This window comes from Pieris napi, chromosome 16, assembly GCF_905475465.1.
Source record: "Pieris napi chromosome 16, ilPieNapi1.2, whole genome shotgun sequence".
Taxonomy (NCBI): domain Eukaryota; kingdom Metazoa; phylum Arthropoda; class Insecta; order Lepidoptera; family Pieridae; genus Pieris; species Pieris napi.
Window position 1 is genome coordinate 7,707,056 of NC_062249.1, and position 16,790 is coordinate 7,723,845.

At 31.8% G+C, this 16,790-nt stretch overlaps 2 protein-coding genes and 1 long non-coding RNA gene across 3 annotated transcripts; all 3 read left to right on the plus strand.

Moving 5' to 3' along the window:
- Positions 1-6,074: 6,074 nt before the first annotated feature.
- Positions 6,075-7,283, plus strand: LOC125057397. The gene is made up of 2 exons (XM_047661064.1): positions 6,075-6,144; positions 6,270-7,283. The coding sequence occupies exons 1-2, from the start codon at positions 6,097-6,099 to the stop codon at positions 7,239-7,241; spliced, it is 1,020 nt and encodes a 339-aa protein (XP_047517020.1). The 5' UTR covers positions 6,075-6,096; the 3' UTR covers positions 7,242-7,283.
- A 3,949-nt stretch (positions 7,284-11,232) lies between these two features.
- On the plus strand, positions 11,233-13,055 carry LOC125057476 (protein FAM136A-like). Its single transcript, XM_047661202.1, has 5 exons — positions 11,233-11,435; positions 11,705-11,824; positions 11,908-12,006; positions 12,303-12,799; positions 12,853-13,055. Exons 1-4 carry the CDS (start codon positions 11,349-11,351, stop codon positions 12,438-12,440), a joined length of 444 nt encoding a protein of 147 aa, XP_047517158.1. The 5' UTR covers positions 11,233-11,348; the 3' UTR covers positions 12,441-12,799; positions 12,853-13,055.
- A 412-nt stretch (positions 13,056-13,467) lies between these two features.
- LOC125057477 lies at positions 13,468-14,761 on the plus strand. The gene is made up of 2 exons (XR_007118208.1): positions 13,468-13,956; positions 14,392-14,761. It is a non-coding gene; the product is annotated as an uncharacterized LOC125057477 (long non-coding RNA).
- The last annotated feature ends 2,029 nt before the right edge of the window (positions 14,762-16,790 follow it).

Here is a 16,790-nt window from a genome sequence, read left to right on the forward strand (position 1 = left end):
CATACTATACCATAGACCTAAACAATATCCCACACTAAATATTGATTATTTCTAAAAAAGAAACCGGAAATGTTAAGAGCTCAAATTTGCTTATCCATTTCCGGTTATCATATACAGAGTAAACTAATATATATGCTGCTTCTATAGAAGAACAAAGTAGACAAGGCATTTCCGTGCTCTTGTCATCTGTATGGTAATTTCCTATTAAATATTATTGTACTGTTATTTTTTATTGACCTTTTTATTGAACTATTTAAATTCTTGAGTAATATGAAATACCTATGTTTTCTGTGAAACATGAAAATTATTACCATACTATATTGTTATCGATATTTGCATAATAGGTAGATAATGAATAATCAAAACATCCAGGACGTGCCTTTATTCATTTTATTTTTTTTAAATTCCTAGATATTACTATCGTTAGCGTTGTGCAAAATAATAATATAAATTTAAAAACAATACAACATTAATTCATTGTATAAATTAGATTTTGACAGGCAGTCTATAAATTCTTCTTAAGTTCCTTAATTTTATAAAATGAAGAACACAATTTTGTTCATAACCTTTCAAGCCATTATTATTCAGGTATTTCTTTACTAAAATCATAAATTAACTTTCTAATCACTAAAAAAATAACTTATAATAAAATTATCCAAAGTGTTAATATACAAAGATATATTATAAAAGACATAATAAACCTAGTTGCATCATCAGTTTGCCAAAGTGCCAACGTAACCTAAACTTTTCAGCGAATTTAAGACACTTTCTGCCCCGCACCACCCTTTTGTTGAACTACTAGTAAGAGGTTTCTCTGAACCATTACGACGTACGGGCCTTAATGAAAGGGCCTACCGTTCCCTAAATTAGTGGCCTTCCGGGTTGGCAACACACCTGCAACCCAAAGATGCATGCAGGAATGTTTGCTTTTGCCTCTGAAGAAAACTATCACATATGTCAATAACTCATTTATTTTTTTTCACAGACCGCTTACTCTCAATGTGTCAATCGAGTTGTCTCCAACTGCGCTCCTAACGTTGTCGAAACGATTCTGCCGAACCAATACTTTGGCTGCGGGCCACCAGGCCCCGTACTGCCCGCTTTCGGAGCATTGGCACCTGCTCCCGTTTTGGCACCGCCTCTAATGCCAGGTGTGATCTCTGAACTTGGATATCCAACTGTTATTCAAGACAGCAGTGTTGCTAATAACTTGGCAAATGCCCTACAACTACTTGTTGTTAGCAATTTGTTGAGTAGCACATTGCCAGGCCCCTGCGAGTTGCCATTACCCGGATATCCGGTGGAAAGTGTGGTTCCAGTGCCATCGTTGCCATCCTATAATTATGTTTACTAGTATAATAAAATTAAAAGCATACTCTTTTTTTTATTTAACCGCTATTTTTAAATATAAAGTTATCATAAAATATAATAGAAAAGAATAATATATTAATTTTAACGATAACCGGTACCTGAAAAAACCTCGATTAGCTTATAAATATTTTGCTCTTGTCACGTAACTATAAATAAACAAAACATTAACTAATTTAGTTTTAAGTACAATGTATATTGAACTTATATTGTTTAAATAGGATTAGGAAGGTACTTTAGGATATTTTTTACGTAAAATTACTCCAACGAATTCAAATCTAGTCTGGAAATATTTAATTTTATGATTGACTGAGAAATCTTGCAATACAATGCTAAAATAAAACTACAAATATATCGTAAAAAGCTCAACAAGGTTCCATTTTACTAACAATATTATAGCCCTGTATTATATTGGCAATTTGATCGGAACCAATCTCGATCGTGACAGGAATGTTTAAATTATTGCAAAAGCTTTACTTAAAACGGTTCAAAAGAGCAGTTTGAGCAAAATTAGTAATAGTAAATATGCTTCTAATAAGTAGCATTAAATGTCTCTTCTCAGAGACGTCCATTAGGAGTTCTTATATTTTTTCTATATGTGCTTCTCTATTACTAGAGATTCACGACTGACAGACAGTCAGTCGTGAAGCGTGTCTTAACATGTGCCAGAACCAACTCTTCCGCAGTCGCAATACCCGTAAACGATTTATCCTTTCTACCAACAGGCCCTTTTTCCCTGGATCTTATTAATCGTAAACTGAAGGATGTGGTAGTTGTCATGGCAAAACACGTGCCTCATCGCTTTATAGTAAAGTAAAATATGTTTTACTTTACTATGAGGAGCAGTGTTGCCCTAGTGGCTTCAGCGTGTGACTTTCATACCTGAGGTCGTAGATTTGATCCCCGGCTGTGCACCAATGGACTTTCTTTCTATGTGCGCATTTAACATTTGCTCGAACGGTGAAGGAAAACATCGTGAGAAAACCGACATGTCTTAGACCCAAAAAGTCGACGGCGTGTGTCTGGCACTGGAGGCTGATCACCTACTTGCCTATTAGATTTAAAAATGATCATGAAACAGATTCAGAAATCTGAGGCCTAGACCTAAAGAGGTTGTAGCGCCACTGATTTATTTTATTTTAAAATATGTTTACCACGTACACGTGTTGCTCTTCTATGACTTGCCTGTTTTAACGATGTTGTCTGAACGACTCAATGTTAATTGCGTGAGTGAGAAAAATTATTGTAAAGCTGGGGTTCAAACGCAAGACCCTCAGTGTTGAAAGTTCCGGTTAGCCGTTAGTCTAACACTAATGTATATTCAATTTACGGATGATACCTACGATTTAAATATATTATAATAGAGTATGAATAATGAAGTTAAAAGTACTTTTACCAAATATTTAAGTACAGCTGAATGAAAGTACAGTGTGAATATCACATAAATATTAAATTGTTGATTCATAATTAATAATTTTAATTGTTAATTCAAATTTGCATACTTCACAAATACTTAACCTGATTTCAATTAGTCACGCAATTCAGCATTTATGTCACGGAAACGCCTACTATAGGTATGAATTATGGTTATAATATAATCTTTATTTCTGCTACAACTTAAAAAAATACACAAAAACATTAATAATGTTTTGTTTGCACCGACTCTTATATGATAATATAGATAGATAAGTATGATGGTGTGCAATTATTTAATCAATTACCGTCTAAAATTTGTAATATTAGCACGTTTAACCAATTCAAAAGGGCATTTAAGATATACAATTATAATTATAATATAATTATATCAGATTGAGCGTAGTAGAATAAAATTAAGATGTATCTCGTTCGTATATATTAAATTTCTCATGTAGGTATACAATTTCTGTAATGAAAAATAAAGTTCATATAACATACAACTCAACAAAGAAAACAAGATAGAATAATATTTAGAGACAAAAATAAATTATAAATAGAAGTATAGTGATTTAGGAAATAACACACAAATCTATAAATTATTATTATTAATATTAATACTATTATAGATAATGAATATTAATCGTATTGAAAAAAATGCAAATGTCAACGTTTATACTTTTACTTTTACTTCATGTAAATGATAATGTAAATATTTTAAATGAGAATAACTTCTCCTTAACCTAACCCACGCACTGAAGAAGTATTTTGGATAATTACAATATTCAACAGTCGTGGGGAATTTCAATTGAGGCACTTCTACTTTACTACCTTAAACTACTAACAAATTTAAATCATATTTTAAAAATAGTATAATGTATCTTGGTCTTCCCAAACCTGTCGCAAATATATGTTGTTGTTGGATGCTGCTCGTACGCTGAATATAACACATGTTAAGTGTTGATACCAAACCATATTTCTTACAGTAAATTGAGTGTAGTGTATAAAATAAATTCAATAATGTTTAAAGAACTTTATTGTCATTAACAATTTTTTTTTTATTTTAGCTCAAAAACATCACATATGTTAAAATAAGGACAATCAGATTGAAGATCCATGCAACTTCTTCACAATCGAGTAGCCCGCAACATCGCAGCACACAAGCCGCGAAGTGACTCCTTGTATCGAAGAAGTCGCATGGGTCCGCCAAACATCCGCGAAAATGTAAATTTTACAGCAGTTAATTTATTTATATATAATAGGGCGGCAAACGATCCTGCGGGGCGCCCGAAAAGGGCAGTCATCGCAACCCAAAGACACCCATTTTAGTGGGTGCGTTGCCGGCCTTTGAGGAAGGAGTACAGTCGAATTTTGAATAGTTGGAAGTCGTATCTCTCAGGGAAGACCCCCATCGGGAGTCGATTCCACAGTTCGCTAGTTCGCAAAATGCCTTGAAATTAATTAAGCCTTCCGGGCTTAATGTGTAATTTTAAGCCCTTTAAAATTTATTAAATATAGTTATTCTACAAATTTTTTAACGTTATTATTAAATAATTTAACAATACAATGCTAAAATAACTTAAAATGCGTAAAAACTTTTTTGTACATAATCAGATTAATTAATTAACCCCTAATTATCGCCTTCGATCTACTATGAAGAGTGTCATCTTAGAGATAAAACACGTGGGATGATATTACTGCAAATATTACATAATATTAACGTGCCCGATACATGATCTTAGATTAAATAAAGTTTCTGTAAAATTATGCATTTGTTCTTAATAATAGTGAGAGAAGCATGGCTCTATGCTTATTGAAAGTTATTGTTTTTGAATTGTTTATAAGTCAAGTGAGTTGTTATTCTATTGTTAAGAAAAGTGGTGGAAATGTATAGTATATATATGAGCCCTTTGTTATAAATTACTTTAATTTCATTCTCTTATTTTGCTTTACATACCGACTTTTTATTCATTTTTAAACACATACTATAATCCGATATATTTTACTTTAATAACTTAATGTTTCTTCGTAGACCGTTAAAAGCCTTTTCTAACTACTTCTACGCAACGACTTATTCAATAAACAAAACAGTTGTTATGTTTTAAGTATGGTAAAATAAAATTTTATTATCTTTACAGGTCCTATCCTCCTACATATATCAATATCCAGGCGCACCATATTACCCACAATCGTATCCAGCTTATCCCAAACAACAACCACCTTTACAACCTCAATCGTATACTAATTATGAACCGTCTGCAAGCTATGTTTATCCTAGACAAGACTTTCAGCCAGCCACCTATCAAAGCCCAACTAAACAAAATTTCGCGTATACAAATCAATCACCAAAACCAAACATAGTTCATCCAGAAGCAAAGCCATGTCCAAAGTCTCACCCAATTCCAGATATTCCTCGGGTTATAGAAGAAAAACGTAAACCTGGTCTAGATCCGAATGTTTTAAATAACTTAGCAATTGCTCTACAACTTTTGATTGTCAATAACATTATCAGTAATCCACCAGAAATTACAGACGCTTTCAAATCACCCGATAAACATGATGGTTATAAATCTGAAGTATATAAAATACAGGAGCAATTAAATAAGCTTTCCGATACTAATTGCAAAAGGGAGTACTCGGATAAAACGCCGTTTCAATCTTTGTTTGAAGCAAATGCGTTAGAGTTGCAGCGCGCTTTGCCAAATGCAAAATTTTTGGGTGAAGCGGGAATTATGGATAATTATTCATTTCCTAAATCGCTTCCTCCGAGGACATGTGGTTTAATGTCTCCATATGAAGCTATTAATTCTAATTCGTTTGAAGCCTCACCATTTACGCAAAATGATTTTCAAAGCCCTTATTCTGCTATGATGGCGTTTGATAATAACAAAGATTTATTTTCTATGGCCGACTTGTTCTAAAAATATCAGAATCACAATCACAAAACCTACAGGTACAAAGGGTCATCTCGTCATTAAATATTTTGTTAATTAATTTATTTTTTGGAAATAAAAATCTAGTTTTTAATTTCTGTTTTATTACACGTCTAAATGGACCGCTTAAATTTGTTCTAATCCTATTAGTTGTAGAACTATCGACTATGATTATTAAAATTTTAATATTATAATACTCTTTGAAGATAGCAAATGTTAAGCAAATGTATTTATTAGAACTTGATGATATTAAACATTAATAAAGTTACGTGTTTAAGTTTTACGAAATTATTTTTATCTATTGTTTCTCAATTAACTAATTGCAACGTATATAAGTTCAATATATATGTCAGTGGAACAGTTATTAAAAGTAATCCTTAAAATGGGGTCAAAATTATTGTTTGCCCTTTGCGCTGCCTTTTTTTGTAAGGTATGTTATTCTTATTGCTAACAATTATTGGTAGAAGGAACTGGATTACATTAATATTATTAATTTATTAGAAGGTAGCTAGAGTGCTAAAGATGCAGTTGATTCATATTAAATTTATTTGACAGGTACAATCTCAAGCATGTGGGTATCCACCAATGGGTCCTCAAATTATGCCACCCCCACTAATGGCAACTCAACAAGTAGTAGCTCCTCCAGTAGTCGCTACTACCATCGTGGATAACTCCGTATCCAACGCCCTGGCTAATGCTTTACAACTTTTAATTGTCAGTGATTTAATTGAAACCAAATTGGGACCAGCCTTGGCTAACGGAAATGCATTTAACACATTAGGACCAATACTTGAAACTATTTCAACGCCCTGTGGATCAGCTTTGGAAATAATATCTCCTATTCAAGAATTATCACCTTGCGGTACCACCTTAGAGTTCATACAACCTCGCGGTTCATCGATAGTCGAAACTATACAGCCTAATATGTTTGGAGGTTACACTGAAACATTTGCACCATTCTACGGCCCATCTGGACCAATTGTTGAAACGTTACAGCCTAACATCTGTGGCGGTATAACAGAAACATTCTCACCGTACAGAAGTGGACCAATAGTTGAAAAGATTCAGCCCAATATTTTCGGAGGTGTTACTGAAACGATTTCTTCGCGGTACGGGCCTCAAATCGTAGAACAATTCAATCCAAATCCATATGGTTACACTGAAACAATTAGTGCTAACTTCTGCGGCGTTAACGAATTGAATCCATTCTACAATGGTTTGACCGAAATCGTTCCTTCTTCTTGCGCTTTACCTTCACAAGTGATCACTCCCAGTTATTATGAAAGAGTATCTGAAATATTACCACCTACAGCTCAGTTTCTACCAAATTATTACGGCGGTGTTACAGAAATTATGACACCCCCAATGGCTGCAGAAGTCTTATTTCCGTCATCAATACCAGCACAGCTGTCGTGTAACTTTGGGTACAATTTACCTTCAAATACCCCTTGTGTCAACGTAAATGTTGAAACATTGCCTTTTGAACCGTGTGGTTGTAAATCATGCTCAAAGGGTTATTATTACTAAGTATGCGTTAAATATAAAAATAAATAATTATTGTTACCATTATATACTCTGTTTTATTTATCAATGTTTTAGTGTCGTAGTAGGTAGGTAGTAGAAAATTCTCATCGAATTAAATAGAGCACATTTATTAAACAATTTATTATAATAATTTAGCTATCAACAATAAATACTTAAACTAATGACATTCACGCTTAATTACTAAACATACCCAGCATATTAAGTAAACTGTGTTTCGGGCATGTGTTGACTGGGGCTGAGTTAAATGTTGGAGCTCTGGCAATATTAGTTCCTATATTGGGAACCTGATTCTGAAAAAGAGGGTTTTGGCAACCACAAGAAAATGATGGTGATGATATGACGTCATTTATGAGCGGGGATGCTAATTGTAATGCTAAATCAGAACCACCCTTATGACGTTCTAATAAATTACAGACGATCATCAGCTGTAAAGCATTTGCTAGGTTTTTGCAAACTGTTGGTGAACAGTCAGTCACAATAGTAGTAGAAGGCGCAGATAATATTTTTGGCGGCAACGGTGTCAATTGTTTATAGTCTATGGCTGAGTATGGCATTTTCATTGGGGGAGATATAAAGTTGCGGGGTACCTCTATAATTGTCTCCGGTATTCGATTCATCAAAAAGTTTTGGGGTTGGCGGCATTGAGTTCTCGCAAGCTAAAAAAAAGTTTGAATAAGGTCTCATACGTCTTAGAAAAACAGTCTATTTAAATTCACATTTTTTTTAAATCCTTATAAATTTGTGTTCTAATTATAATCTTTTAATTTATTTTATTAAAATATATGATGAAGGCAGTACATTTTTTTAAAAAACGAGGAGATATCTTAGATTAATATCTAATCTATCTCTATAATTAAAGACCACAGCAGATGGTCAGGAACAAGCTCTCGAAATACTTAATCTACTAGATATTTAACAAAAAACATAAAAATATTACCTTTAAACTAATAGCAACGATACTGAATGCTATAATAGCTTTCATATTGAAATAATTACCGAAGAAGTTCTATAATAAAACAGTCTTCTTGAAAAATACACCTGTTATAAAATAATTTATGCAAACATTTATATTTATTGATTTGTTATCTGTCAATCGTGATCTATCTGAATTATTTCATGTACCTATTGTTAGAATACTTTATCAGATTTCAAGAAGTTGCCTAATATAGACTAACCGTTATAATAGTTTTATTTTTACGTACAAATTTAATATTAAAGTAATTTGAATGATGTGGAATATACGTTTACTTGAAACTTTTTTTTATTAAATCAGAATTAGGAAATAAAACAGTGTAAGAATCATTAAAATATCTCTAGAAATCAAAAATGCGCTTGACAAAAGAATCTCTATTTTCAATATAATGAAAGATCTCAATTGGTGATGGTGTCAGATGTGTTTCCAGCAATACAATTACACACAATATCCTTCCTCTATCAGTATTAAAAACGCTCGATCCGTAACAGAAAGAAAAAGGCCTCGTGAAGTAGCATTTTTGTATTAATAACAAAAAAAATTGTTGTTGGAACGTTTGAAAGACAAAATTACGGAAAAAAACGCCCCATTTGAAGAAGAAAGTGCTGTTTTATTTAACAATATACCGTGTCACAAATCAATGAAAACGATGCCAAAATTCCATTAATTGGGCTTCGAATTGCTCCCGCACCCACCGTATTCTCCCGTATGGCCCCCAGTGACTTTTCCCTGTTGTCAGACCTCAAGTGAATGCTGAAACTAAAGCCTATTTTCAGGCTAAAGATAAATCGTACTGTAAAAATGGTATCGAAATTTTATGACCGCTATTATCGTTGTATTGCTCTCCAAGGCATATTGAATAATCAAATCCTATTAAAAAAAGATTGTTCTATGTTAGCCTATGAATATTTCAGCCCACCTATTATGTAATTGTGACTAACTCAAATGTGTTGCATTGTTTCTACGAATATGTACATTAAATGCAATTAATGTTTGTAAATAGTTGATTATTCGCAGATAAGACGCGTATTATATACGTGTAACGAAACCCTCATCCATCCTTATTATTAATAATTACATTAAAATTTGTGTCTTAAAATTTTTCTATAAAATTTTATCTGTATGTTCTTAATATTTTCATTTTTATCTATATTTAATTGAACAATCGCCAATTATGATGACTAAATCAATCGTTTTTATTGTGTTAGTCACGTTTGCAAATGTAAGAATGTTTTCCGTAATTATTAATAAAATAGTAATTTTAAATAACTTTCATAAATATGTATGTGTTTTTTTTTAAAGATGTAGGCTATGGATACCTAATGGCAAGGGATCACGTGACTTAGAGAACTTTCAAAACAAGTTCAGGATTTTACAATGACAAAGCAAAGAAACATTCTTCTTAAAGTGGTACTGAAAATAAAAACAATACTGCTTTTTTGCGCTATCTGAACGTTATTTTTGGTTCCAATGTATTTTTCACAGATGGTACTAGAGAAAGTCAATTTCATTATAAATATTAATAGTTCATTTTTTTCATATTGGAATTTCGGAGAGTCTTACGACCAGATCTACATATTATTTTGTGTATCAAATTCCACTATCTCATGAAACTATAATATTTGGTTATATGATATATGATATATTTTTACTTACAGTTTGTCTCCCCAAGAGCACGCCGACATTATCGACAGAGATTTCAGCTAGCGCCTCGTTACATGCCTGGATTACAACCATTATATGCTGAACAAACCATACATTCAAGTCCCTGTGAACCGAAGCAATCAAACATTACACCAGATACAGCTTTCAACATTGAAACACGCAAAAATCCTGACGGACGGCTAATTTTGCCCCCACCAGGCATTCAGCTACCTTTTGGGTTAGGATATTCTTCTGCTGCTATTCCCGCCGTCGCTGAGGCTTATAACGTAAAGATGTTAGACGATAATATAGCAGTTAAAGTTTCAGAAGCCTTGATACCTGTTTCACCAGAATTCGCTTGTATAAAAATAGCCACTCCTTTTTGTAGCGAACGAGGATGTCCTGTGAGGTCAATTGTTTTGTAATAAAAATAAATTAATAAAATGTATTTTATTCCAGATTTAAATAAAAATAAATAAAACACAATTGTTACGAAATTATCTTATTTTTATTTAGGAATTTGGCAAGGAAATCGGAGAATGGAGATTATAAACTTTTGTGTTTCCTCGGTTTTCTTAATTTTTTCGATCAGTAGACAGCAGCAGTAGTGGGGGTAGGCTAAAGTTTTTTGTATACCCATTGTCATGTGTTGAATTCATAAAAAATAATTGTGTTCTTGTGAAAACTTATGAATATTTCAAATTTCAATTCTATTTGTAGATTTTCTTTATTTTTTAATAGTTTGTCAGATCGTATAATTGCATCCAAAATACAAATTCCGTTTCACTTATTTAAATGTCAAACTGGACCGAGTTGGATCTCAAGCATTATATTTTACGCCCACAACAATTAGTTACATTAAATGTTATGTTATATCTAACAGCTTTGTGTATGTTATTTTTTAAAAGCGATACATTATTATGTAAGTATGTATCCTTTGTATATTGTGTATATTACATTACTATTATAAAGAAATATTGCTTGCTTTACAAATATGTCGTCAAAATGATAAATATGTTCTTGTATTTCTCTTGTGTATATAAGATTAAATTTTGTATAATTTTTAAGTCGGATATAATATAATAGTAACAATGAAGCCTGTTTAATTCCAATCAATTGTTAACAATATACAATTTACATTTATTTTATTTTTCTCTTATTACTCGTTGTGGTAACTTCCTTCAGTACCATTGATTGGAACTCCTTCTCCGGTAAAGATCTCCCGCTTTTTCCAAAATCCATGGCTTTCTTTCTCAATTCTTTATCACTTTTATATCTTCTATCTTCTTTTTTAAGATATAATATAGAAAGACGCAACTGGCAACCCTGTAAATATTACTATATTATTATGTGATCTGTAATCTGTATTCTGTGGAGCCAGGAACCGAGGACGAAAGGTTGAGAGATAAAAAAACTTTGCAAGTTGTTTTGTATATTTTTCTTTTTTATATAAAACAAAGTTTTGGTTCACAATGGTTGAAGCCCAGAAGTATAGAATTGAACAAGAAATGACCAATATGGTCAATGAATTAGACCGGAGTCATTTGAGAAAAATGCAGGTTTGTTTTAGGTTATATCTTATCATTTCATATTATGCAACATTTCTAAAATGATATATTTAGTTTATATTTAAATTAAAATAGTAGTATACTATTTAATTTAAGAAACATGTTTTATTTGACAGAAGCAAGTGTACAGTACCTAACTTTTTAAATTAGTTTAAAACAATGACCTAAGGTTTTTATTCTTTTTACATTCATTCAAATTTTTCAGAAGAACTGGTAGTTCAAGTTTAAACAATATTTAATCTATTATTTAAACATTTCAGGGTGATATGCACAGATGTGCTGCAAGATGTTGTGATGACCCAAATTCCTCATTAGAAAGAGTCCATGGCTGTATAGAAAACTGTACCTCATCACTCAATCAGGCTAATAATTATGTTCAGGTGAACATTACAATAATTTATTCTAGGAAAAACTGTATTGGCAACATTTGTGCTTGGTTATACAAAAAATTTAATTTTTCTAGAATGAAATCAATGTCCTACAAAACCGACTCCAGAGGTGTGTTATGGACTGCAATGATTCCGCAAGAGACAGACTTGGGCCAGATCCAAGCCAGGAAACGGTGAATAAGACCCTCAAATAAAATATGGTTCAATACTCTGATTCTCTTTCTACATTTTAAAATATTTTACTGGGAAATCACTTATTAAAAAAATTCTGTAAATTTCTGAATATTGATTTGTAATGTAAATAAGGTATTGAATGATGTTGGGTTTGTTGCTCTTTTTTAGACTTCATTATACATACAATTTTTTTTTCATATTGTCAATCTGAGAATTAGTATTTCAAATAAAACCAATCAAATTAGTAGTAGTACAATATATAAGTATATTTTTAATGCTTTTGTTTGTTTTACAGATTGACAAATGCACGATAGATTTCGAGAAATGTGCAGTGAAATGTGTTGACAAGCACATAGGTTTGATTCCAAGCATGTTGAAAACAATGAGAAAAGTTCTGGCGAGTGGGAAACCTCCCCCAGCTAGATCGGAATAAAAATATTTTTATGTAGTGTATAAAGAGTATAGCAGATACACATTGACAAGGCATCAGGTTTACTTTTACATAATAATTTGTTAGCGTTTCTGCTATAGTTCAACTTGGATGAAAAATCTTAATATAAAGAATGTCACTTACGTTTTCAATTACTCTATGCCATGTTGAATTAGTTGCCTTGTGTTCTTCTGTCTGAATTATAAATCATAACCAATCAACTCCAAAATCTATACAAGTTCAATGACCACTGCCTTCTACCTCTAACAAAAAAAATTGCATTTATTTTATACTTATGTTGCCCAGGTTAAGTTAAGAGTTACATATAAAATCTATGTAGAACTTGATAAAAATAAAACAATGTTCAGCATATTTTGAACAAAGCGGCTGTACCTCTAATGTTAGTACATTAGAGGTACAGCCGCTACCACCTGTTGTACAGGATTTTGAATATTTAAAACTAAGTTCCTCTTGGTCTACTAAGCTTGCCTTTACACACATAATTTTCTGTATGTAACTTACTGTTTTGTGACCTTAATAGAAAAAGTGTTAAAAAAAACCAAAATCATTATTGTTACTGTAAACATTTTGTAAATATATGTTTGTTTAGTTTAGAAATATATGTTTTATTTCAAATATTTTCTTTTTCATTTAGGAGCAGTAATAAAATAAAACCATTTTCGTATTCGGTATATTTTGTAAGATAATGTTATTAATATTCATATTGCACAAGTAGCCTTTTAAAAAACATTTATTTTAAGTCTGCTTAAATTTTAATGTTAAAGTTATCACTACCATCGATTTAAATGTCAATTAACATATCATTACTATGTAATTGACATACTCATACTGGTTACACCCTTTGGTATACATTATAGAGATTCAATTAGTTATTTTGGTGCGCTTCGCTTGGCACTTTATTTTACTTTTTAAGTATTGTCTATTTTGTTGTTTATAGTTATTATTTCTGGTTAGAACCACATCACAATGTGGACGATTTGCATTCGATTATTGAAACCTATTTCTTTCTTTTTTGTAGTGAAAGAAGGTGGGAAGGGATACGCAAGAAAAGGTATGGCTAATGGGTGCTTAAACTTACGTATTTTTCGCTTATTTTATCTACTTAATTGCAAATACATTCGTACAGATATCGACCGAGGTAGACCCTGTGTTGTGACAAATTATGAAGAGGATGTAAAGAAATTGTTTAAAAATATTTTTTTGTAGCACCACAGGATATCTATCAGCTGATTACAGCTGATACCGCGCTAAATGTTTAAGAATTATAAACAGATCTATCTGCCCTGCCCTAAGTTTTATATTTGACTTCTATTTTCGGAGGATTATCAAAGAGCCTGCTTGTTTTCCAAGTAGTGAATTTCATTTAAGTATCTCTTACTTAATGTATTGTTTCAATTTTGTATATAAAGTGAAAATTAAATAGTTTTTGTGTTAATTAGCCATTTGAAACATGCATTCCACTATTTTTATTGTTTTACTTATCTTTGGATATTATAATGTAAGTAAATTCCTTTTTTACTACTTTCAGACTATGTATTTTTATTATTAAGTTCCCTTTCTTACTTTTACTATAGTTATTTTGATAGAAAACGCTACTTTCTGATTTTTCTGTAAAAAAAACAATCAAAACAAAAGACAGAACTAAAGTGTTTGATACACCCTTTTTTCTTAACTTTCAAATCTTGTTTAGTAATTAGTAGTGCTATTGATTTTTAGATTGTCCATAGGTAAAATTATGGCTCTTAATTATAATTAGCTCTGTGGGCAACTTCTTCCTTAAGAAATAAGAGAGTAATAGACAATATGAAACGAAAATCCATCATGTATCCTTCGTGCATCAAGCATCGTGCAACATTTAAATAGAACTTAAAAATTAAACAAACTACAATACTAATAAAATATATAAAACTTATTAAATATATCATCTTTGTAGCACGTCCAAGCCACACTCCCAGGCGCTGCGTTCATAGGATATGGATATGAAATGCCAGACTATCAAATGGGTTTCCAGCCACGAAATACTTTCTACGCGATAAACGAACCATTTTATGAATTATCAAGTGCCTACTCCGAACAAAGGCCATACGAACATGTCACATCTGATACCTGTAATTTGAATATTGTATCTCCTTTATGTGGATGTCAATATCCGCTCACCGAAACCGGATTTCCGCCTTTTACCATCTACGGAGATGAAGCTACAAATGTTCCGGGTTGTGGTAAATATTTGAGACAAGTTACGCTACAGCCGCCGTATCTTTAGTGAATTAAACGTGTTTGTTCAATAAAGTTTCTACTATTTCTATTTTGTAATTATTTAAGAAAGCGGCAACTTAAACTAGCCTAAGGTCAGACCACCGCATTGGGGTTGGCAACCCCAATTGATGCGAATTCTTCGCCATTAAATGTTTTATATCTCTCTCTATCTTTGTTTATGTCTTATATGTACAGTATGTAACCACCCTTTCCGTCCCCCATATAACACTGTATTTCCCCGTTATAACGCGGAGATTTCTCTTGTACTATGAAATTTATAATGATTTGTCAAGTCCATAATAAGTTTTGCGTACCTTTGCACCTGTTTCAAAAATAAACGGTTGTATGAGAATACTCCTGTGAAGTATTGCCAACAGCGCAATTGAAATTTAAAATATGTAAAATATGCTATACAAAAACCTATTCACGGTAACTAAGTTATATTAATATGTGTGGGTCTTGTATAGGTACACTTATAGATCTTAATGTTTAGCATATTATAATAAGATTTAAACATTATCTGCACTCTTTATATTTATCCAGAACCAGACAACTTAACGCCTGAACATGTTTAATATTTTTTATATTTCCCGCTCGTAGTAATTAAATTCTCATTTATTAAATGATGATAAGATTTTTTTCCGTTTTAAAACTTTACGTTACTGATAGGAATAGGACTACTAATCAAAAGCCATATAATTATTTATCATATTTTAATAAATACCTCTCATATTTCTACAATAATTTACAATATCACTAAAAACAGTTGTTTTATTCGACCGCTGGGGTCGATTGTTCCTGATTTACAACGTGGGAGGTGGTATAGGAATCTTCCTCAAGAAGTGGTTTCTCGACTGGCTTGGAATTACTGGTGGCAGCAGGCCATTAGACGGAGACCATGCGGAGACGGGAGAAGCCACCGGTAGGAATGGGCTTGTGAAAGATGAACATTGTTCCTGGATCGGCACCGGATATGGCACGGGCACTCGTATTACTTCCGGTTCCCTTTGACATGGAAGATTTGGTTTAAGATTTTGTACCAAATTTGGCGCCATATTTTGTACTAAATTTGGTGCCATGTTTTGTACTAAATTTGGTGCCATGTTTTGTACTAAATTTGGTGCCATTTCGATAATATTTTGTTGGCATGGTCGGTTAGGCACTAATTTAGGGCTGCTTACACAACCCTGTACTTCTGGCTTTTTCAATTGCATCATCTGCACTGCTCTCTCTTTGTTACCAGCTGATATAATGTTTTGTAAAGACAGTACAGGTCTTTGATTTTGAGATCGGCTCTGTCTTGCGCCTGAGTAGTGTATTGCAACTAAAATTGAAAATATTACGAGCTTCATTTTTATCTGAAACAAGAATACAAATAGGTTAGAATCGAATTATTGGAAAAGTTAGATTTCAGAAACATAAAACAGTGCAATATTTTTTTGCATTCATTTGTTACTATTTCAATGATAAAAATTTTGTAAATACGTATTATCTGCATATAGTCATTTAAATATAAATTACCGCCATTATTCATTCACCTTTACTAAAAATATTTACCAAGAACGTGAAATATAGTGCATGCTAAAATAACACATACCTTTTTGAGTGTTAAAACGCCTTAGATTATTTTAAACTAAACAGGGGCATTTTATTAATTGTTTTATCGTAACACTTTATCGCAAAATATTGAAACAATAGAACATTTTTCAACGATAGTAGATGTTATGATATGATTTTGACACCCTTCCTGTAATTAATCAGTAATTAAAAACATTTACGCTACGTTTAAGAAATTGCGTACCAATGATTATAATAACTGTTTTTATTTTATATTCCCAATTTAATTTTACAAATTTTAATTAAATTTATCCATGATTGATTTATTTATTTTGTATCGTATACAATTACTAAGTATTTTTTTAACTTCTATATCTGTAACGATATCGTGTGTAATATGTAAAATGTTTTCTATTTTTTATTAGTAATAGAAACCCTTTTACAAAACACATTATGAAAACCTAGTTCTATAGATAAGAAATATAATACTTATATGGATGCTCCAGTTTAAGTAAGTAT

What these genes read in the sequence shown, in the direction of transcription:
- LOC125057397 (XM_047661064.1), top strand. Translation starts at nt 6,097, where the DNA reads ATGGGGTCAAAATTATTGTTTGCCCTTTGCGCTGCCTTTTTTTGTAAG. An exon ending in GCGCTGCCTTTTTTTGTAAG is followed by an intron (nt 6,145 to 6,269) that starts GTATGTTATTCT and finishes TTTATTTGACAG; the next exon opens with GTACAATCTCAAGCATGTGG.
- LOC125057476 (XM_047661202.1), top strand. Translation starts at nt 11,349, where the DNA reads ATGGTTGAAGCCCAGAAGTATAGAATTGAACAAGAAATGACCAATATG. An exon ending in AGGCTAATAATTATGTTCAG is followed by an intron (nt 11,825 to 11,907) that starts GTGAACATTACA and finishes TAATTTTTCTAG; the next exon opens with AATGAAATCAATGTCCTACA. An exon ending in CAGATCCAAGCCAGGAAACG is followed by an intron (nt 12,007 to 12,302) that starts GTGAATAAGACC and finishes TTTGTTTTACAG; the next exon opens with ATTGACAAATGCACGATAGA.